This window comes from Pinus tabuliformis, chromosome 7 (genome assembly GCF_031772625.1).
Source record: "Pinus tabuliformis cultivar Carrire ecotype Pingquan chromosome 7, CPIR1, whole genome shotgun sequence".
Taxonomy (NCBI): domain Eukaryota; kingdom Viridiplantae; phylum Streptophyta; class Pinopsida; order Pinales; family Pinaceae; genus Pinus; species Pinus tabuliformis.
In genome coordinates, this window is record NC_142293.1 from 1700532931 (window position 1) to 1700555522 (window position 22592).

At 41.0% G+C, this 22592-nt stretch overlaps 2 protein-coding genes across 3 annotated transcripts in view; one reads left to right on the top strand and one right to left on the bottom strand.

Moving 5' to 3' along the window:
* LOC149255076 (uncharacterized) overlaps positions 1–18868 on the bottom strand; it is a 178481-nt gene extending 159613 nt beyond the window's left edge. Inside the window, exon 1 of one of the 2 annotated variants that reach the window (XM_089457164.1) lies at positions 18468–18868. In XM_089457164.1, the coding sequence (XP_089313290.1) occupies positions 18468–18728 (261 nt within the window). In that variant the 5' untranslated portion in view covers positions 18729–18868. The remainder of the gene's footprint in view (positions 1–18467) is intronic. The other variant, XM_089457165.1, reaches the window with a different exon arrangement.
* LOC149255077 (uncharacterized) lies at positions 5856–9167 on the top strand. The gene is made up of 4 exons (XM_089460920.1): positions 5856–6390; positions 6505–6646; positions 6775–7075; positions 8880–9167. The coding sequence occupies exons 1-4, from the start codon at positions 5856–5858 to the stop codon at positions 9165–9167; spliced, it is 1266 nt and encodes a 421-aa protein (XP_089317046.1).
* Positions 18869–22592: the final 3724 nt, after the last annotated feature.

A 22592-nucleotide genomic window follows, 5' to 3' on the forward strand; every position in this document is an offset into this window, starting at 1 on the left:
CTCTCTTTAAGATGTCCTAGGCACTAGTCTACAATCAACCCAAAGGCTGTCTCTAAGAAGCTTTCTATATCCCCTGAAGCACTTGTAGAAAAAGCGACAAGAGAACCCATGCACCCACTTTGGAGGAGGTTTTTCTTGGCATGTGGTGGCTTTATGTCCTATGGAAAGTCATGGTATTTCTGTAAAACTCTATGCCTATTTTATAAAGGAAAAAGGGATCTTAGTGTTGATGATTGTTTTCTTGTGTTATCTTGTCTTCACACACCCCTTTCTAGATGGACTGTGAGAGTTCATAGTTTTCTATGAGAGGTTGAGCTTACTCCCACTTAGTTATTGTGAATTCATCCCTGAACAAAAGCACTAGAAGGTTCTTCAGAAGTGGTTTGACACCCCTTGGAGGTCTTGTAGTTTTAGACAATATTACTTCCTCTTAATCAATTTTATAACTCCATAACCCAAAGGACTCAAGGCACTGTTATCATAATTCATAATATCCGCATATAATTTGCTATTTTAGTATTTTCCACATTTCCACACACCAATCTGTGCTTTTAAGTTTTAAGGGCAGATGTTCATGCCCTAACAGCAGATTTACACATTTCCCAAAGAAGAAACTCATACTTGTAAATCTGCATCTGTGCTTGCAGTTTTGAGTGCTTTGATGCATATTACAGGTCTGATATTTCATATTGCAGCAAGTACTTCTCATAGTTTGGCAGCAATCCTTGGTCTTTAGGGCTGATGTTTCATTTTCAAATTGCATAGGGATTCCCCCCTGTGGTTAGCCACACTAATCTGAAGTGCAGAAAGACTATATGAGATGACGTGTATATTCTCAAGTTACCTTGGAACCCTTCCAGTTTCAAGGGTTAACAAGACTATCATTATATAATAGCTCCAAGATACAACCTCAATAGCAGAGAGCCTTGTCCCTTCCCTCTTATTGAGATCACAAGAGATGATAGATTGAAGGTGAACAAATCAGCAAAACTCTAATCCAGTTAAAAGCGTAACAACAGTTAAAAAACAGCACCAAAGCCCTAGAAAGAGAAAGCACGTGAGCACTTTAGAGAAAAAGAAAGATAGCCATAACCATTAACTGTGGCAAAGAGAGATTAACACCATAAACAAAGCACTATACAGCTAAAAGGAGTGCAATATTGAGATGTCCTTAGGCTTATGATTATAATAAGAACAAAAAAGAGTGCAATATTGAGATGTCCTTAGGCTTATGATTATAATAAGAACAAAAAAGAGTGCAATATAGAGAAGGTGCCCTTAGGTTTATGATAATGAATGATTCACTTGATTGGATAATATGAATAAGTGGTGGATTCATAGTATATACACCATCCATGAGGTAGGGCACAAGCCCCAAGGAGGTTTGACTAGGTCAGTAGAGTGTTACACAAAGGTAGGCATAAATTTAACACCTCTGTCTCCTCTGTTTTTTGGCAAGGAAATGATACTGAAAAAGAAACCTCTTGGAAATGGCCAAGAAAATTGTGCAATATTTCATTAGTTATTTTCCATTTCCAGAATCATTTTATTGGTTGTTTCCTGGATATTTCCAAGAATCTGGCCAATTTTCAGGCCATTTCTGGCTTCAAAAAGCTTGGGAAAATGGATTTATGAGTCCTCAAATAGCCCACACATGACAAATTAAAACAAAATGGGGGAAAATATGAAAAATCATAAAATGGAAACACAAATATTTGATATTGAATTATTGTTGCATCATGATAATATGAAATTAATAAATTTTTGGAGTATAGACAAGTCATTTTGGTACCCAACCTCTTTCGGCACTATTAATGGTTTTTCTTGAATTTAAAGCATTCATTTTCATATACCCCCTATTGCAGCAACTTAGCCAAATGAAACCCATTGGGATACCACAATAGTTACAGTCTATAATTTATTTTGTAATTTTGTATAGTGGGCTATGACAGACACATTTCTTGTAGAGTTACTTATACACCTATAAACTGAACCTATACTGCGCATTGTGAATGAAGAAAATCAAACTTAGAGAATATTTGGGAGGGATACAAAGTATCTGCAAAAACAACCTACCTTTGAATATGAGATGGACACTTGAAAATGCATCCTTGGTTACGTTTGAAGCCCTTCAAGAAATTTCACAAAGGTTGACTAATTCTTGTCTAGGGGATCAAGTGGCCTCCAAAATCCGTTTTCTGTGGAAGATAAATGATGATAAAATCTAGCCACAGAAACATGGAGATGAAAATATCATGTAGGAAATTGAAATTATCCCCAGGCATGGTGTATTTGATGAGATGATAAAACAGTGTAGATGAGAGAGGACAACCTTGCATAACTGTGGGGGGGCGCTGGTCGAGCGTGCTCCGCATCCTCTCCTCTCCCTCTCCCTTATGGTCGAGCACCTCTCCTTATTAGTCGAGCGTGCTTACGCACCCTAAAGGTTCAATTTACTTATTGGGTGGGGGGGCACTGGTTGAGCGTGCTCCACATCCTCTCCTCTTCCTCTCCCTTATGGTCGAGCACCTAAAGGTCCTCTCCTTGACAGTCGAGCCTGCTTACGCATCCTTTTGGTTGAGCACCTAAAGGTCCTCTCCCTCTCGTTTGAAATTTTAGCAACAATAGATGTTGGTAGATGTTTGTCTAACATCGTGACCGACAATCTCAAACTCATAACACGATGCATAGTATCATCATCCCAAACAAAGATCTTAATCTGAATGTCAGCAACTTCACGTCCAAGCATATTCAGAGATCCTTTGTATCATCTAATCCGGGATATCCTAATCAGTGTTGATAATATCGCCGATTTTTCGGCGATATTCGTAAATATCGCGCGATTTTCATCAAAACGAAATTTCGGCTGGCAAAAATCGCGATATTTTCTAATTTCGAAAATCTCGCGAGAAATCCGAGATATCGCCGATATTTTTATAAAAATCGCGCGACGATGGTATATATCGCCGGCACAGTTTATAAATAGGTTTTTGTTTACCGTAAGGGCGTCATTTTATTTTCGAGAGCTGGAGAGTCCGAGTGCGAACAGTGCGGAGGGTTTGAAGTTGATCTTTGGCTGCGAAGGAGGGTTTACATACACTGTACAGCGGCCAGCCTACAGGTATGCACGACGCACGTCATTCTATATGCATGTGCCATGGAGAGTCGAGAGTCGAGTCTTATACGCAGTATTTTGGTCATAACCACAGTGTTAGTGAACCAATATTAGAAGAATATGTGAGTTGTTTTATGATTATTGTGTGTTATTTTATTAGTGTTTAGGGCTTATTGTTATGTATTATCAGTGAGATTAGGATCTGCAACAACTACTTCAGATCTGAAGTATGTGAAGGTGAGGAAATATGTCAAGTTAGGGAGAGGATTGAGGCTTGAAGCCTTGCGGCATTCCCTTTGTTGCTGGTATATTAATGTGATCCTTCAAATATCAATGTATAGACCCCAAATAAACAGTGAAACCCTTTCAAAGAGGAATGTCACACCTGAAACACAAACCTGTTAGCCTTAGACATATATGCACTGTGCAGCAATGAACAATCTTCTTGAAAATCAGTCTCTATGCCAAGACTTATGATGAAATCTTCGTCAAAATTTTACTATAACACCTGCAAACTTACACCAGTGATCTAAAACTCTCACAGCCAGAGGAGCAGCAAGCCAGAAACGCTAATAGTTAGCTCCCAAAATTAGTCATATTTGAGTTCTATTTAGTCAAATTATTAGGGGAACTTTATTAAGTTTTCAAGGCTTGAAAGCCTTCAGAATTTTTCTGCAGATAACCAAGTCGCTTCAAGCCCTTTTGCACCAGAGATAAGGCAAAGTTTCAAGCTTGGTGTTGAAAAGTAATGAGCCTTCTCAAGAGCCCTGCCAATTAAACACTGTTAGATCTAAAAATGTAATGCCGAGAAGAAATGACAAACCCCTTTCAAAAAAATCACTGTAAAATCTCTGCAATTAAATCAGGGTTAATATATAATTGATTCAAGTTTTCAAAGTGTGCAGCCTGTAAAAAATAAGACTTCGTAACACTGTGGTTATGAGTCATGACCAAAATACTGAGAATTGTTAGCCTCAGAAAGATTGTTAGTGAACCAATATTAGAAGAATAGATGGAGCATAATCCCATGTTTTGGCCTGAGATTAGGAAAGTTGCCTTCCCACTCTACCATATTGAAATCTTTCACAACAGTTGCCCTCCCACTCTACCATATTGAAATCTTTCCCAACAGTTGCTTATCCTCAGAAGATAGCATATAAGCCAACATTAGAAGCATAAATATAATTTATAAATGCTTTTATTATCCTCAATGTATAACTATACACTGCCTGTAGCAGCCAAATCGCAGTCCTCTAACGCTGTTATTGAATACATTTATATTTTATGATTTTAATGTCTTTTGACTCTTTTAGTCTTTTCTACATAGCTTGACTAGGGTCCTTTGTGTGAAGATTGCAGATTGTAGAACTTTGTTAAAGTTTATTCCATTTGTCTTTGAAGAATGAGGATTTGATATTGAGACCTGCACCCATGGAATTTCGTAAATTCGTATTACTTATTAAGTTATTAAGTTACTAATTCCAAAAATTTTTTGGTGCTGTAGGTTTCCTTTTGAGTTAGCCCACTACAAAATACAAATATGCCAAAAAACTTGGACCCATTTTGGGAGTATGGGATCCCTGATGGTGGGACAAATCGTGCATATCTTTCATGCAAATTGTGTGGGGACAAGATGACAGGCGGGGTTACACGACTGAAATACCATCTTGCTAGACTCCCTGGACAAGATGTTGGCATTTGTAAAGTTTCTAGTCCGAAGCTTATACGAAAAGCTCTTGAGGCAATTGAAGAAAAGGACAGAAAGAAGGAAGAGGCGGAAAGAAACAAAGCTGAACGTGCAGGTAGATCTTTTGGGATATCTTCTTCTGATTTTGATGTTCAGGGTAGTGGCCCTACTGGCCCTAGTGGGAGGGGCTCCACAACTGGCACACCATCACATGCTAGCGCTACTGCTAGTGTGAATGCGAGGTCATCATTTTTTGTTCCACGAACAGGAGCTGGAGCACAACCTGGCATAAAATCGCTTTATAAAAAAAAGGAGAAGGAAGAAGCAGATAGAGTAATTGGGAGGTGTATTTATTGGAGCGACTTACCTCTCAGCATCACAAAAACCAATCCATTTTGGCAACCAATGTGTGATGCTATTGCTGTTGTGGGCCCAGGGTACAAAAGTGCCACATATGAGGAGTTGCGGGGGCCAATTCTTCAAGCAGAAAAACAGGACATCAACTCTAGATTGGCGGAGTTGAAACAGACATGGGAAGTCACTGGATGCACAGTGATGTCTGATGGTTGGACAGATAGGAAGGGTAGGACCCTTCTAAATTTCTTGGTACATTGTCCTAAAGGTACCATGTTTATTAAATCGTTGGATGCATCAGAACATATCAAAGATGCAGCAACGATATGTGAGTTGTTAGATGGGTTCATTCAGGAGATTGGTGTGCAGAATGTGGTGCAAGTCGTAACAGACAATGCAGCTAATTATGTGTCTGCCGGCATAATGCTTATGGAGAGGCATCCCACATTGTTCTGGACTCCATGTGCAGCGCATTGTCTTGATTTGTTGCTTGAGGATATGGGGAAACTCTCCTTCATCAAGGAGGCAGTTGATATGGCTAGGAGCATCCCCAAGTTTATTTATAACCATGCTTTTGTTCTTAGCCTTATGAGGAGGTTCACTAAAAACAAGGAGTTGCGGCGTCCTGCCATCACACGTTTTGCCACAACCTTTATTACTCTTCAGTCTTTGCTTCGATGTCAGTACGAGTTGAAGCAAATGTTTGTGTCTGATGATTGGCGTACTTGTAGATACAGCAGGAGACCTGATGGGAGAGCCATTGAAAAAATGGTGTACTCTGAGACATTTTGGCGTGGAGTACAAGAAGCATGTGCAGTTAGCGAACCTATAGTAAAGGTTCTTAGATTGGTGGATGGAGAGAAGCCTGCAATGCCTTATTTGTATGAGGGCATGGATAGGGCCAAGGAGGCCATTCGTTCCTATTATGCAGACAAGGGTTCTGCTGGCCTTAATAGGCAGATGATGTTATGGGATGTGATCGATAGTCGGTGGACAGGGATGCTTCATCGACCCATTCATGCAGCAGCACTCTTCCTCAACCCTGCATTTGCATACAAATGCAATTTTCGTTTTGATGGCGAGGTGATAGAAGGGCTCCATTCCTGTATTGAGAGGATGGTACCTGATTCTAAGCTTCGTCGCAAAATCAGCCGCGAGATACATAGTTATCAGGATTGTGTTGGCCTATTTGGCTTTGATGATGCCATTAAGGAAAGGGCCCTCTTCATGCCACGTAAGTGACAAGTCATCACTCATTAGAAATTAGAAATTTGAATTTAATTATGTTTTAACTTTTAACTTTTAACTTTTAAGTTTTTGAATTTTTTATTTCATTAATTTGTTGTAGATCTTTGGTGGCGAAGCTATGGTGCAAGGGTACCAAATTTGCAAAATTTGGCTATACGAATCTTGAGTCAAACATGTAGCTCTTCAGGGTGTGAGCGCAATTGGAGTGTATTTGAGAAAATACACGCCAAAAAGCGCAACAGGTATAACTTTGAACTCAAGCCTTCAGTTGAGCAATTACACTTATTGTAATTTTTAATTTTTAATTTATGACCTTCAAGTGTCAAGAGTCAAGAGTCAAGACTCATTACTTTTTTTGACACTCTTACAGGTTGGAGTTCGCACGCCTCAACGATTTGGTGTATGTGCATTACAACATCCGACTTCGAGTGAGGCAAATAGAATCACCAGTGGATCCAGATGCCATTTCCTTAGACAATATTGATGTATTGTCTCCGTGGAGGGTGGAGTCTCAGGAGCCCATATTGGAGGAGTCACCTTCATGGTTGGAGGAGCCAGTGGCAGATGATCCATTAGAGCAGGGGCAGCAAGAGGAGGACTCGGAGTCAAAGGAGCAGCAGCACTTAGAGGAGGAGCAGGAGGCGCTGGAGGAGGACACTGCGGGAGCATCAGCATCAACACCATCTGCTATAGATATAGGAGAGCATAGCTCCATGCCTATCACTCATTATTTGACATTAGGTGCAGAGGCAGTGTCAGGGCCTTCTACTACTAGGGGCAGGCCTAACAAACAGCCCATCATGTTTTCCCGTAAAAGGGGGAGAGGGCAGTAGATAGATAGCTGCTAGTTTTATTTGTTATGCTACATGTAACTCATGATGATGAGATACTTTTATTATTATATGTGATGTTATTTTGTATTGGTTCTCCACATTTGAGTCCTTGAATGGACAATTATCAGGGATTAGCACGATTTGGTATCGCCTTTGATATATCATTTCTATTTGACATCATATATATCAGTGTTTTCTTCATATTTATGTGCCAATGTGTTTAAACTTTAAACTTTATTTCATGTTGTTATTGCTTTATATGTTTAAAAATCTGAAAAAAAATGAATATATTATGCATTTTTTATGCTTGCTTTTGTTGTTTAAATTCTGAACATGAAGATGTTGCTTTAAAAATTAAAATAGTTTCTTGAGTGTTTGCTGGGCACTGTATAGTTATACTCATTTAATGCCAATTTTTTGTTTTTTTTGTGCCCTAGGTTTGAATTAGTTCACTACAAATGTCAAATATGCCAAAAGCCTTGGACCCATTTTGGGAGTATGGGGAGGCTGTTGGTGGGGCAAATCAGGCATATATATCATGCAACTTGTGTGGGACCAAGATGTCAGGAGGGATTACACGATTGAAATACCATCTGGCTAAACTCTCTGCATATGATGCAGCAGATGTGATGCCTTGTATGGTTTCTAGTGCAGAGGTTATACAAAAAGCTCGTGAAGCAATTGCTGAACAAGACAGAAAGAAAGCTGCTAGGGAGAGGCCAATGGTCTCAGATAGATAGCTGCTAGTTTTATTTGTTTTGCAACTTTTGCTACATATAAGTTTATAACTGATGATGATGAAATACTTTTAAACTTTTATATATGTGATGTTGTTTTGTTTGAGTCCTTGATTGGACAATTATCATTATCAGGGATCAGCAGGATATGTGATGTTATTTTAATTTTTGTTTGAGTCCTTGATTGGACAATTATCAATTTATCACTATCAGGGATCAGCAGGATTTGGTATCGACTTTGAAGTTTGATGTATCATTTCTATTTGACATCATATATATCAGTGTTTTCTTCATATTTATGTGCCAATGTGTTTAGTTCATGTTGTTATTGCTTTATATGTTTAGAAATCTGAAAAAAAATGAATATATTATGCATTTTTTATGCTTGCCGATATTTGCCGATATTTTCGCCGATATTTCCGATAAGATATTTTCCGGACCCTCGCCGATATTTTCCCGATACCGATATTATCAACACTGATCCTAATAACAAAATGTGAAGTGTAATGAATTAACAGAGACACCTGAAAGGCTAAAAGTGCTTGTGTAATGCACTGTTTAAATTATTGCAAAAAGAAGAAAGGAAAAAAACTGATAATTATAATAGAATGATGCACTTAAATCAGGATTCGGAATTAATGCAAATGCACCCTAGGATCCATATATGCAGGTAGGCATTTGTAACAGCCCTTTTTACTGCACCCCATATATGTAAATATCACTGTGGGAAATTTTGGACATATGTAAATTTATGTGAAAATAAATTGGTGGCTTGCTGAAGGGAGGGACACACTGAACCAGTGCTCTGAGGAGATTGCTTGTGGCATGCCGTGAGCAGGCCCATACCAACCTCATTTAAATCCCCTTAACTATCACCCTGACCACAGATCAGCCTGCGCTGACAGGATTTGAAGTTTCAGAGTGGGCAGCAAGGGTGTTGGAGAGTGCCCGTCCCTGTCCCCTCCTTGTGGATCAAGACAAGGGAGCAGCTGCCTATGGGAAGAAAAGTGAAGGTTCACTGGCTAAACAAGAGAGAGACAACACAACAGATAGATAGACGCAGAGGAAAAAAAACATGGGGGGAGAAGTCTGTATACACCTGTACGAAGAAGAGTGGCGCGGAGGAGCAACCTTGTAAAAGCTTTGCAGAGAAGGAAAGCAAGGAGCTGTTGGAAGACCAGTTCAAAGATTGAAGTGTTCTGCACTATCACTGAGCCAATGTTCAAAAGCCAGGGGTGTGATTCCCTGCACTGTCTTGTATAGAGGCAAGCTTGAATGGTCAGTGGGAAGCTCAGTGGATGACTGAACCACTTCGTGCTTGCTGAATAGCTGTTAAACCACTTGGTGTTTGCTATTTGGCTGATGAACCACTTGACAGGGTAATCTGAGCCACTACTGTGCTTGCTGGAAGAGCTGTTAAGCCACCTGGACAGTGGACTACAGAACCTTGTGGTGCTTGTCACGAAACAACAAATGTTAAACCTCCTACATAATGGATTCAATCTCCTAGAACTGAGCAATAGCCCATTTGGACTTTGGGTGAAGCCCTGTGATTGAACCTAGAGAGTAAGTGAGTCATTATGGTGCTTACTGCTAGAGAGCAGTTGATAAACCACATAGACAATGGACTCCATCTGCTGAGTGATTGACCAAGCCTTTGGTGTGAATCCCCTGTGCAAGCATCCCCTCAAATTTGGATTTGGCTCAGAGGTGGTTAGCTGTAAGAGAGATTGCACTGTATCCGGCCCATGGTTTGGTGGAGAGTTGAAGTCCCCCTTTCAGTTGCCAGCCATTTTAATATATTCAGATAAGTATCAGGTTGGACACATTTAGATTACAAGATGTGACAACCTTGTTCTATTAATGATGATTGTTAATATAATCTTGTATATTCATGTGTGAATGTCTGAAGGTTGTTATTACACTCATTGCTAGCTATCTTGGTTATTGTGGTTCCAATCACTGGTAGCACCATGGAGTTGCTTGTTGAATTTCCACGACCTTGGGTCTAGATTAGAGTCTTAAAATCACTAACGCTACCAAACCAAGAATCTCAACCAGAACTACTTTGCACAGCAGAAAATATAAAGCAGTAAATCACGCATGCACAAATATACACAGTTTTTAACAAATTGTACAATACTAAACCCAATCTTCGTTATATTAAACCAAATCTGAAAAATACAACAGTCTATGGTATACAAGATACAATGACAAACATGATGCGCAGACTCTATGTTGTATCTTGTCCTACCGGTCATTCGCTCCTGTACTGCTCACTCGCTGCCCCTCAGTCCTTCAAAGGACAATACATCGAGACTCGAGGAGGGTTACCACCTAACACTGCTGCAAGTCACTTCTGTTGCATGTACACGAGCTGATCCAATCTGCTCTTTGGGTAGGCCTAATCCCTGAACTCCAATCCGTCAAGCTAGTAGTCACCTTTGTCCATCAAGGCATTGCACTTCGGCACCAATCTTCACCCAACCTTCAACTCCTCTTCGTCACTTCAAGATAGCTCGTCTAGTGCTACTTTGGGCTATCAACACACTTCCCTCCACCAAACCAATGATGCCCAATACTTCACTATGAAATCTACTCCTAATTGAAGTCTTCTCGCCACCCAAGTCAACTCCAATACATGGCTTCCACAAGCTGCAATATTTTGATCCAAACTGGTCAACAAACTATGACCCAACACAAGGCAAACTTAGCTTCAGTTCTGATATATCTCTGTTATCCCTGGTTTGGGCACTTGTACGTTGCAACAGCCCTAAGTATACCACCCAAACAACCTCCAATCAATGCAGTGTAACCATGGGAGTGTGCCCACCTATTGTTTCGTTGTTCTCAGCATATATCACCTCAGACAACCTTGCCTAGATGGCTCCCTATGGTGGTATTGCTTGCGGCCTACCACAGTTAATCTCCAATGCCTACACCCCACACAAAACAAGGTTTAACTCACCTCATTGTTGCCATATCAGTCATGCGTTCATCCTTTAACACCCTTGGCATAGCTGCAGCATGGGATAATCCTCAACACAGTCACAAGAGGCTCCAAAATGGCCCTTTTTCTCCTCATTTTTCTGCCCTAGTCTCCTGCAGCTAATAGAAGGCCTCTTCCCCTTCTACGCTACCCTTTTGTTCCTTATGTTGCACAAAATGGATGAGTAATAGCCTCCATATCACCTTCTATTTATATCAAAGAGAAGGGCTCCAAAACGTCACATTTTAGGGGTTGTCCAACTGTCATAAGCCTAACATAACCTTAGGCCGACCTTGACACTTATGGTGTCAACCCCAAAAATATCTTCAAAAATTCATATCTCCACTTCTACAACTCGAAATTCGACGATTCTCGAAGCATTGGATTCTTCTTTCCGCCCTCTATCGTCTCATGCCATCACATGTATAAATGTGCTCCTAGAAATGCCCAAAGCACGATTTGGTGCAAAACCCCGTACTTGGGTTCCAAGCCCACAAGTGACCCTTGTGGGGCTTTGCCCTCCAAACCCCGAACCCAAGGGCTTGGAGTACCTCCCAAGCTACACAAATCAACATTCCCTCTTACCAAGGGAGGCACTTCCAGGACTAGGAAGCATCTCGTCCTCATCATCACTGCTCGCAACACTTGCCCAACTCCTAGCACTCACAATCGCAGCAATCCCTATACAGTGAACTACACCCTTCTCGGAAGTCTCGTTGTCACTGCTGGAAGCACCCTGCTTCTTCTTCTTTTCTTGTAACGTCTTCCATTCTCTCCATGAATCCTTCTTGGCAGTTGTAGAAGCACCCTTCCTCCCCACCGACCACGCGCTCTTCTTGGACTGCAAATACTCCCTCTGAATCTGCAAGCTCCCTCTCGAATTCAACTCCCTCTGAGTCTCTGGAACCTAGACCTTCTTCTCAGGAAGGTGAACCTTCTTCTCAAGAACCTATACCTGCTCCTCTGAAGCCTGCACCCACTCCTGCTTCTCTGGAACCTGCACCTGCTCTACCTGCTTCTTTCCATGATCCACAGGCTTGTTCATCAACCTATAGAGACCATGCTCTCTAACTCTAAGTACAATCCCATCGGACTTAGAGCCTCTGGGCCTGAGTCTTGCCTTCCCATCCTGGAACAAGACCTCAAACCCCTTCCTCTCAATCATCAAGACAAAAATCACGCTATATCTGAGTCTTTGTACAAACAGTACATCCTGGACCCGCATCACACCTCCTGTCTCCATCATGAATGGCACAAAACCTGATCCTCGGATATCCAACTAACTCTTCTTGCCCAACACCATGTGCAACTTCGAGTCCCATTCAGCTAGTCTCAAAAACCTCATGTGACTCTGTCATATGCTTCGTCACACCACTATCCACATACCATCCATCCTCATTGATACTACCCTGCAAGAAATGAGAAATAATAGCAAAGTCCTCCTCTTCCAATCTCATGGTGAGAACATCTATCTCAGCTGAAGTGGGAACACCGACGACCTGTTTTCCTTTCCTCTTCTCATCATCTCCCTTCTTCTTCATCGAACATATCGAATAATGACCCATCTTGCCACAGTTGAAACACTTGACCTTACTCAAGTCCTTCTTTTGCTTACCCTCCATTTGCACTGCAAGTGCCACGTCATCAACGAAAGACTTCTTCTTTGGATGAAGATCCTCGTCTTGCAACTCTTCCTGAATGAAGTCATCCCACAGCCTATCCCAGTCTAGCAGCTTCTCCCTGGCAACGATCCCTTTGGTGGACTTCCATTCCTCGGTGAACCCTTTCAAGGCAATCCTTACCATATCTCCATCTAATTGCAACAAGCTCATCTTTGACCTGAGATAGTCTCGTCAAATATGAGATCACGCTTTCACCCTTTACCATCTTGGTGGACTTCAACTTATCCTCCAATACCAGTACTCGGTTCTCGTTCTTATTCTGGAACAAATTCTGAAGAGCCATCCACATCTCATGTGCATTGTTCTTCTCGGACAAATGAGGTATTAGGGCATCCTTCACACCATCTAGGATGATCAATCTCGCCCTTGCATCCAAATCTTCATATATTTCCAGCTCCTTAGGGTCGATTGGCTTCTTGATCTCTTTCTCGGCGAACTCCCAGATCTTGTTGACTTGCAAGACCAACTTGATCCTTTCCTTCCAAGGAGTATAGTTGGACAACCCCTCCAACCTGTCCTCATACCAGAGACCTGCCTGCAACTTCAACATTGTAGTGAGCCCTTCACTTACAATGTGACCAACTCCCTCTCACGTTGTACTTCGTTGTGCACAACTTTGATTCACTGACTTCCAAAGTATCTTAGACACGCTCTAATACTTATATCGTCTGACATACAGATTACCCTTCCTTTCTTACTGGAAAGACCTTTGGAATTCATCCGTGGCTATCCATTTGATCTGGATTTAAATAGGAACACAATAAAATACACAGATAACCATAAAGACAGATATGCAGCAGAAATAATACTTCATTTCATTAATGTAAAATACTAAAATATGCTTACAAACAGAAATAGAAATAAACCAGCTAGGTCGATGGTAGCTTATCTCTGAGAAGAGATGTGGCGGCTACATGCCTCTGAACTATCTTACAATGAGGCTCAAGGGCCTTTTTATTATTGAACAATAAGAGAAAACCCTAAACAACCAAAACCCTAATCCGAGGAGATGTAACACCAAGAGTTTGTGGGCCCCGTTGGGGTGAGTTGGACAGCCAACTTCCCAGGGTCGCGAATTGGTCATATTATCTCCGTTTGACGCGCATGATAGCCCATTGGAAAGATCTCTCCGAGGACTACGACGGAAAAGACGATTTTTTGACAAAAAAATCGTTGGCGATAGATTTCCCAAAAAACATCGTTTAGGGCCTCAAAACGGCTTCGAAAGTTTAGGACCCGAAAAAACTGCTAAAAATAGTAAACTGTGCTATAATTAAGGAAACCGAAAAACTGAAGGAAACTGAAAAACTAAAAGAAGCACTGGTGGGGATCCAAGTGGAATTAGTGAGTGGCCACCAATATCCACCTGGATCATTCCTCCCCCCTTAGGAAGCAATGGTCCCCATTGCGTTGAGTTCCTCCCTAAGTTGAGGAAGCTTCTCCTAAGCTGGGTCTCTGGTGAGCTGTTCTGCAATCTCTGATGTATCCAGAAATGGTGGGAAGCATGGTCGACGATAGTCCACATTGAACACTCGGTGCAAGCGAAGGAATGGAGGAATGTTGTGCTTCAAAGCATTGTTGCCCGTAGCCTTGGTACTGGTGTAAGGACCATGTGGGAGTGGCCTGAGTTTCTGATGGGTTCTAGTAAGGCGTTCTCTCTGCAAGTGTAACCAAACTTTGTAGCCCACCTGAAACTTGTGTGGTACCCCTGTGGGTGAGGAGAAGTTGTTCCTGTGTTCTGTCATGACCGTATCCCTTTGTTGCTGCTGCTGTGTGGAGGAACCCTTTGTGGGGGGTCATGGATGTAGCAACGATCTTCCCCTTACTTTGGGAGTGAACTAGACAGAAAATGAATTTCCTAGTCTGGGAGATGAGCTTGCTGCCTTTCTTGGGAGTGATCAAAGAGGTGGCGGTAGGTGGGGCTACCTCCGGTATCCTGTATAACGAATTATCTAAAGAAATAATGACAGCGCGAGGCCTTGACTCATACACAGCATGTCACCAACACAAGTATGGCTGGCCTAATAGTACATCGCAAACATCCAGAGGTGTAACATCACATAATACCTTGTCTGTGAAGGGCTTGATGCTGTAGGGAAGGCGGCACTGCTGATGAACTTTGAGATCTTGTCCTTCGTGAAGCCACCCGATACTGTACGGCTGCGGGTGTGGTGTAGTCGGTAGGCCCAACTGCTTCACGACCTCTGCTGAAATAAGGTTCTTTTGGCTACCACTGTCGACAATGAATTGCAACGGCGAACCCTTCACCCACATCTGTGAGTGGAAAAGACGTTCCCCCTCCTCTGGATCTTCGGGCTCATTTTTCTGGATCTTGGCGGTGGCAACAGTGGCGTTGGGCTCCGCATCAATGATCTGCTTCCCTTTGCCATTCCCCTTGTCAGGTTCTGGTTCAAGGTCAGAACATGCATCTGATTCAGTAGCCTTCAATTCGGCCACCAGCGACTACTTGGTCCGACACTCACTTGTGTTATGAGTGGGACTCTTGTGGAACTCACACCACTTTCCTGTGTCCTTCTTCGGCTTCGTGGTGTCGTTCTTTTCTTGCGGCTTCGACGGGCTGTCTTGGGTCACCCCGCCTTGGCTTTGTCCTTTGGGCTTCGGATTTGCAGATCCAAAGTCTCGCTTCTTCAATTTGAACTTTTGCTCGATTTTGACAGCATATAGGTACGCCATGCCGAGAGAGGAGATGTTCAGGAACTCCATCTCTTCCTGGATGTATCTCTGTAGGCAGCCGCAGTATTTGAGTACCAGATGCAGCTCAGAATATTTGATACCCAATTGTGTGCGAAGGGTATGAAAAATGTTTGTGAACTCCGGCACATCTTGGTCTCGTCCCTGCCGCAGTGTGGTCCATTTGATGTATTTGTCCTCATAGCTTTTGACAGGGTAGTATTGCTCCTTGATGGCATCCCGGAAGTCATTCCAAGTGGGTGCGGCTAAAAACAGTGAGCCTGTACTTTCATCCTTCTGCTCGCAGTAGGTTTCCCACCAATCCTTGACGTGGGGGGCTGCTTTGAGAAGAGTGAAAACAATCTTTTCCCGACTTGAAAATTCATGAACAGAAAAATACCCATCTAGCAGATTTAACCATTTATCTACGGCATCTGCGTCTATTTGATCCTCGGAGATGGGGATTTCAAAATTAACTTGTACCTTAAAAGGTGTGGCATTTCCAGAGTAGCTGTTGGAAGCAAATGCGTCGCCTCTGGGTAGCCGCTGAAGGATCTACGCAAAGCTATCCATTATCGTGTTCCTTTGCCACTCGAGGGCTTCTTCGAGCAAGATTTTGATAGGATCTCCTGCCCCCTCGTCTTTCTTCTCATCCGCCATGGGAGGTCGTCGAGATTTGCGAGGCTGGTCTTGCAAAGGTTCAACCAATTCAAGCCCTAACTCCTTATATCCCGACCTCGTTGGGGACATGCAAAGAAAAACAGAGAAAAAAGCAGACCGCTCTGATACCACTGATCCGGATTTAAACAGGAACGCAATAAAATACACAGATAACCATAAAGACAGATATGCAGCGGAAATAATACTTCATTTCATTAATGTAAAATACTGAAATATGCTTACAAACAGAAATGGAAATAAACCAGCTAGGGCGATGGTAGCTTATCTCTGAGAAGAGATGTGGCGGCTACATGCCTCTGAACTATCTTACAATGAGGCTCAAGGACCTTCTTATTATTGAACAATAAGAGAAAACCCTAAACAACCAAAACCCTAACCCAAGGAGATGTAACACCAAGAGTTTGTGGGCCCCGTTGGGGTGAGTTGGACAGCCAACTTCCCGGGGTCGCGAATTGGTCATATTATCTCCGTTTGACGTGCATGATAGCCCATTGGAAAGATCTCTCCGAAGTGACGGAAAAGACAATTTTTTGACCAAAAAATCACTGGCTGTAGATTTCCCAAAAATCGTCGTTTAGGGCCTCAAAACGGCTCAAGAAGTTTAGAACCCGAAAAACTGCTAAAAATAGTAAATTGTGCTATAATTAAGGAAACTGAAAAACTGAAAAAAGCACTGGTGGGGATCCAAGTGGAATTAGCGGGTAGCCACCAATATCCACCTGGATCACCATTGGTCTTAAAATATTGATCCATGATGAATTCTCTCTCTTGGCATCCCAGGTTTCCTGGTTTCTTCTTGCTTACTTCACTAAACTTGCAAACCATATTGCTATGCTAATGAAATGCTGAACTGTATATGGCAAGACTGTAGAGAGCTTGAGGATGGTGAAGGAAGCTTGAACTGTCAAATAACAGCAAAGTCCTGACTCTTGGGACAGTTAGGACCCAAGACTATAATACCAGGTTTCACCAGAGGGCAATTAGCAGATGGACTGAGATGATTTTCTACAAGAGTGCATAGCAGAGAAGGGAATTCCGTACGTGTGATTCAAGGATGGTTGAGAAGCCTGAGTCCTGAGCATTCTGGGTTGGGTTGAGGGAGAATCAAGCCCAGTAGAAAGTTCCTTAGCCCTTGTTGCTTCATAGCCCAGCTCAGGGGTGTACCCATGTTGAAAGCCGCTGGCTGGGTGGTGAATAGCTCTGATGTAGCCAGTTGCCATGGACAGATTTGATTGAGTACTCGTATTTGCTGCTCTATTAAGCTCTGTTATTCCTGGCATTTTCATTGTTTCATACGTGTGCTTGAAAATGTATAAATTATGGCTCTTTAAATGCGAAGATCATAATATGATAAATGAAATGTGGACTTGTTTGATGCTGCTTATGTTTATCGGGCCTTGCAGTATATGTGAATTATATATGTATGGCACTATTTTCAGATTGCTAACCACTGTAATTTTTCTCTGTAAAGCCTGGTTATAATGGATGAATGGAAACAAGTCTTTGTTCATTAATCCTCTGCAATATATGAGAATCATTATCTGATTCATAACCGTTCAGTTTCCATGGAAACAATATCAGCTTTGTAGTCAAAACAATTCTTGTAGATTACATAAGAAACCTGTTACAAAAATCAGATGGGCAGAAATAAAAGAATTCCTTTCAGATGGTGGCCCACTGCTCAAAGGAAGGCGACTGGGTACATGACACATAGTTACTCCCATATTTGTCACAGCGTCTGTGAGTCGGTTCAATTCTAAAGTTTGAATTGTATAATGCACATCAAGTTATCTGATGTTTGAATTGTGCAATGCAAACCAAGCTCTCCAAGAAATGGTAGTGGTCTAGCATCTGGTTTAGTTGAGTCTTCTCAGATTTAGGATACTTTTGTTTGCTTCTCCTCAACATATTTGGGCTAAATAGGCTACATATGAACTTTAACAATAACAATAATCATGGATCTTAGAAGGCTATATGCAAAGAGCATAGCTATTGGCATTGCAAAGCCAATACAAATCTAAATAGCAGTGAGGACTAAACAAAAGAAAACCCTGTAAGATTTAGTTGAGATGCCTTTAACAAGGTGTTGACGCGGTATGTAGGATCTGCTCTCTATTTAGAGCATGAAAGGAGGTTAGAAGGTTTATACAATTCACCACACAATTTAGATGTTAGTTTTGTTAGATTATTTGAGATGTTTTGGAGAGTGTTCAATTTGTTAGAGTCTCGAGGTGATTCGGAGGGTACCTGCGTTATCAGAATTGCTATAAGCGAGTTTTAATTATATTTACCATTTTGTTTTAAAATTCTAAATGGATGTAAGAATGTGAGTGACTAATAGACATGGAATTCATTTTCATTCCTATCAAAATCTAGTAAAATTAAAAACACCGGGTCGAAAAATCGAACGAGAAGAATCAACAAAAGAATTTGAAAAACCAAATGGGCACCTTCAAGAGAAGGGAGCAAGCTTGAACATGACCATTTCTGGAAGCATAATGCAGCGGAGCATATCCAGAGGCATCCTCAGCGTTTACATCAACCCCCTTGGAAACCAGCCTCTCTATTCGCTGAAAGTCACCTGTCATGCAGGCACTGCCCAGACTTCGGTGAAAATCCATTTCTTCCAGAGATTGTTCCACTCCATAAGCATTTCTGTGACAGCAATTGCATTCCTGCCGATGGAAATTATTCCTCCCGCCATCTGCCATGGTCAATTCTTTGGGGAAAAAAATACTCGGACTTTCCGATCACCGCTTAGCTTTGCAGCGTTCTGTAGGTTCTAGTCAGACGGTAGATTCTGTGGACTCGTCATCACCTTGAAGATTGTCCGATTAGTTGATGAAACTGGTTATATATATTTCAAGTTGGGTATGAATTGGAAGGTCATACACTTTTTAACGCCATGTGGATATATTATTGAGTATTTTTAATGTTTTAAAAAGGATTATATGGAAATATGTTATTTTATTTAAATTTTACGGATGGGATCGATAAATTTTGAATACCTGAATGTAAGTTTGTTTATCTTTAAATTGAAGAATTCTAGATTAATTCGATTGAGTTACGTTTAGTTTAAATTTTATAGAGAGGGATTGAAGACCAAAGTTATTTTTTAGGAACCCAATTATGTTAACAAGTTTTGAAGCTCAAGTTCAACAGAACTCATCACAATTATGGTGATAGCAATCGTTAGTGGGTAGATTTTTTTTTGCATTTTAGGTTAATCTTTCTTGCATTTAATTTAGTTAAAAAGGAAGAAATAGTTTGTTGATATTTAATAAATTTAACAATAAATGTACATAGTAATAATTAATTAACAAAATTATTTTTAATAATTTAAAATAATAATAATAATATATTTTTAAAAAATAATTAAAGGTAACTATGGCTAAAAGTTAAATGGAACGTTTTTTTATTTTTTTTTTAAATTAATTATTTTTTTTATTTGCAACTCATTACTAAGGAGATGGTGAATTTTCTCTATAGAAACTTAAGATGGCACAAAAAATGCATTTTACTTTTGTGATCTTTCTATTTTATTAATGTCGTAGCACAATGCAAAGATCTGAATGATTAAGATCAACACAAATTATGCATGAAGTCTAGTCATATTTTCTATCTTTGCTCGCATACGGATAGACCTTGTCACTAAAGAGTTGTAACTTGATTAGCTTAAGTTGTAACAATGAGGAGAAGAGCACTGTGAGCATGGAAAGAAACCCACCACTAAAAAATTACTAATGATAGTAGTAGCTTCAATGTAGGAGAATTATATGGTAGGGATATTGACAAGTGCCAATAATTCAGGGCTTGCAATTTGTGGATTTGAAATAACATAGGTTGTTATTGTATTATGACTCTTGCTCATGTTGTTCTAGAAGATTCAATTGCAAGTGTTGATTGAGGATCTCCATTTTGTTTAGATTGGCAATCAGTTTTAGAGGTAAACATTGTAGTTATAAATGCTTCAAATTTTCTTCCCTCTTTAATCCCTAGCACTAGTGGAGGTAACATTTAAAATGGAAAAATTAGTGATTTTATAAACATAACTAATATGGATTAGATCATCATATTGCTTGTCATCTATCTCAATGCTTTTAGAGTGGAAAAATTGGAGGAATTAACATACAAGATCATCTTTACCGATGAGTCCCAATTTGGAGAGTTGTGGTCTAAAACCTTCCATGGCCATTTTGAGGCATAAAATGATGGTTTTGGGGGTCAATGATCCGGATTTAAACAGGAACGCAACAAATTACAGAGATAACCATATACACAAAGATGCAGCGGAAATAATACTTCATTTCATTAATGGAAAATACTGAAATATGCTTACAAACAGAAATGGCAATAAACTAGCTGGGGCGATGGTAGCTTATCTCTGAGAAGAGATGTGATGGCTACATGCCTCTGAACTGTGTTACAATGAGGCTCGAAGGCCTATTTATTGTTGAGAAACAATGGAAAAACCCTTAACATTCCAAAACCTAACCCTAGGAGATGAAACGCCAAACTGTGGGCCCCGTTTGGGGGTAAGTTGGTACATCAACTTCCCGGGGTCGTAACTTTGGCATATGATCTCCGTTTGACGCGTACAATAGCTCATTAGAAAGATCTATCCGAGCACTATCCATTCCATGGACTCGTGTTGCCCTCGGATTCCCCAAAAAACGTCGTTTAGGGCCTCAAAACGGCTCCGGAAGTTCAGGACCCGAAAAACTGCTAAAATAGTAAGTTGTGCTACAATTAAGGAAACTGAAAATGCTGAGAAAGACAATGGTGGGGGTCCAGGTGGACTTGGCAGGTGGCCACCAATATCCACCTGGATCAGTCAAACTTTCACGCTTTAGCTCTAGACCACAAGACAATTCTTTACACTCAGAGACCTTTCCAACCATGCAAGAATCATGTAAATGTTCATGTGCAAAATGTATGCTTCTTACAAGTTGACCTACCATGTTTAACCACTATAGTTCCAATGAATTCCATGTCAACCTTGTTATTCATGCATATGGGGATAGCCACATGTGGACTACGAAGAAGACTTTGGAAGGTTCAAACCCATAACTCTAGTTGAAAGCTGAAAGAGCCAAACCTTACGCCTGGTTGGCTATTGGCTATGTTATAAATTGGGCCACTAAGAGGAGTGGGGGTTCCATTTGATGCTATTAGATTTTGTTCCATAGAGAACAAAGCAACTGAGAGTAGGAAAACAAAATAGCATAATAGAGGGGATTAATGTTCTATAACAACCTTCCAAGCCATTGGTCTCAGGTGACTCCATAGGGAGTACCTCTTGATTGGAAGTTGCACATTTTCCATAGCAAAGAAAAGAGAGCAAAGCAGCCTTCTAGCTGGGTTTTCTCGTGTAAGAGTTTCCCAAGGAAAATATTTGTGTCTATTGTGGATGATGCTTATATTCCTTTCATTTTTATATTTTTCCATTTTAGTTGACTTTCTTAATTAAGCATTTGTACAAGGTGCTTTCTAAGACAAAGAGGGGGGTGGGCAAGCTGTCGTTGTCCCACTTAACCAAAGGACCAAGGGACATGGTATCATGCCCCCATGGTAAATAAGAATGTATTACTCCAAATGCATTTCGATCGTCATTCAAAACATTAATACTCTAAGCATCCTCCACTCAGACCTTAATTATATTTCATGCAAACAATCTGTCAGTTGGGACTCCACTTGTTTAAAGTACCAGGCAATGTTAATTTTGGTCATGGCTCTGCACATTCTCACCTATATCGAGCTCAACTTCAAAGAAGTTGGTGACTAATGCAACCAATATGTCTCGTCAACAGTGGCCTGCAATAGCTCTAATTATCGTTCTTTGTTGACCTGGTCCTTAGTGCTTTGGCTTGGAAAAAATCAGTATCACAAGTTAGGCAACTACCATTTCAGTGGAGTTGCTCCTTTTTCTCTATGGCACTGTAGTGTAAATGATAATTTCCAAATTTCTCACAACTTTAAGCTTGTTTTGCACTTACTTTCTTCTTACATGTTAGCAATCATCTAGCCACTCATGTGCCCAAGATCCTATGCAATTAGAGTTTAAACACTCATTATGTAACCACACCTCCCACATTTACCCAATTTCATTGGCCTCCTAGGGTAAACATGAGACGAGAGCTATTATGACATGAACCAACCTTCTAGCTCTAGTTAAGGAAGTGGGGCCTACAACTAACCACCGACTGACAACTCATAACATTCCACAGGGCTATAGGGACACTCAAGGGCCAAAGAACCACCCTAGGTGACCAAACCCTAAGTTGGGGCTCCTTTTCACACAACTTAACCCCCAACCGCATGCATGACAAGGCCTCCATGTGGTTGAAGGCCTCCAACTGCACTCACAAGCCTGCCTGAGTGTGGTTGTGACCCAAATTGTCCAGTTCAGAGGGTGCAGTCTTGAGATCATAACCTCAATTCCAGGTCAGCCTCCAAACCATTGCCCATAACTTCCTGAGACTTCTTAAAATCATTAATGACATGACAACAAGGCTAAACATACAAACTTGAAGGTAGAAATTGACCTAGATTGCCTAGAACATAACAAACATTTC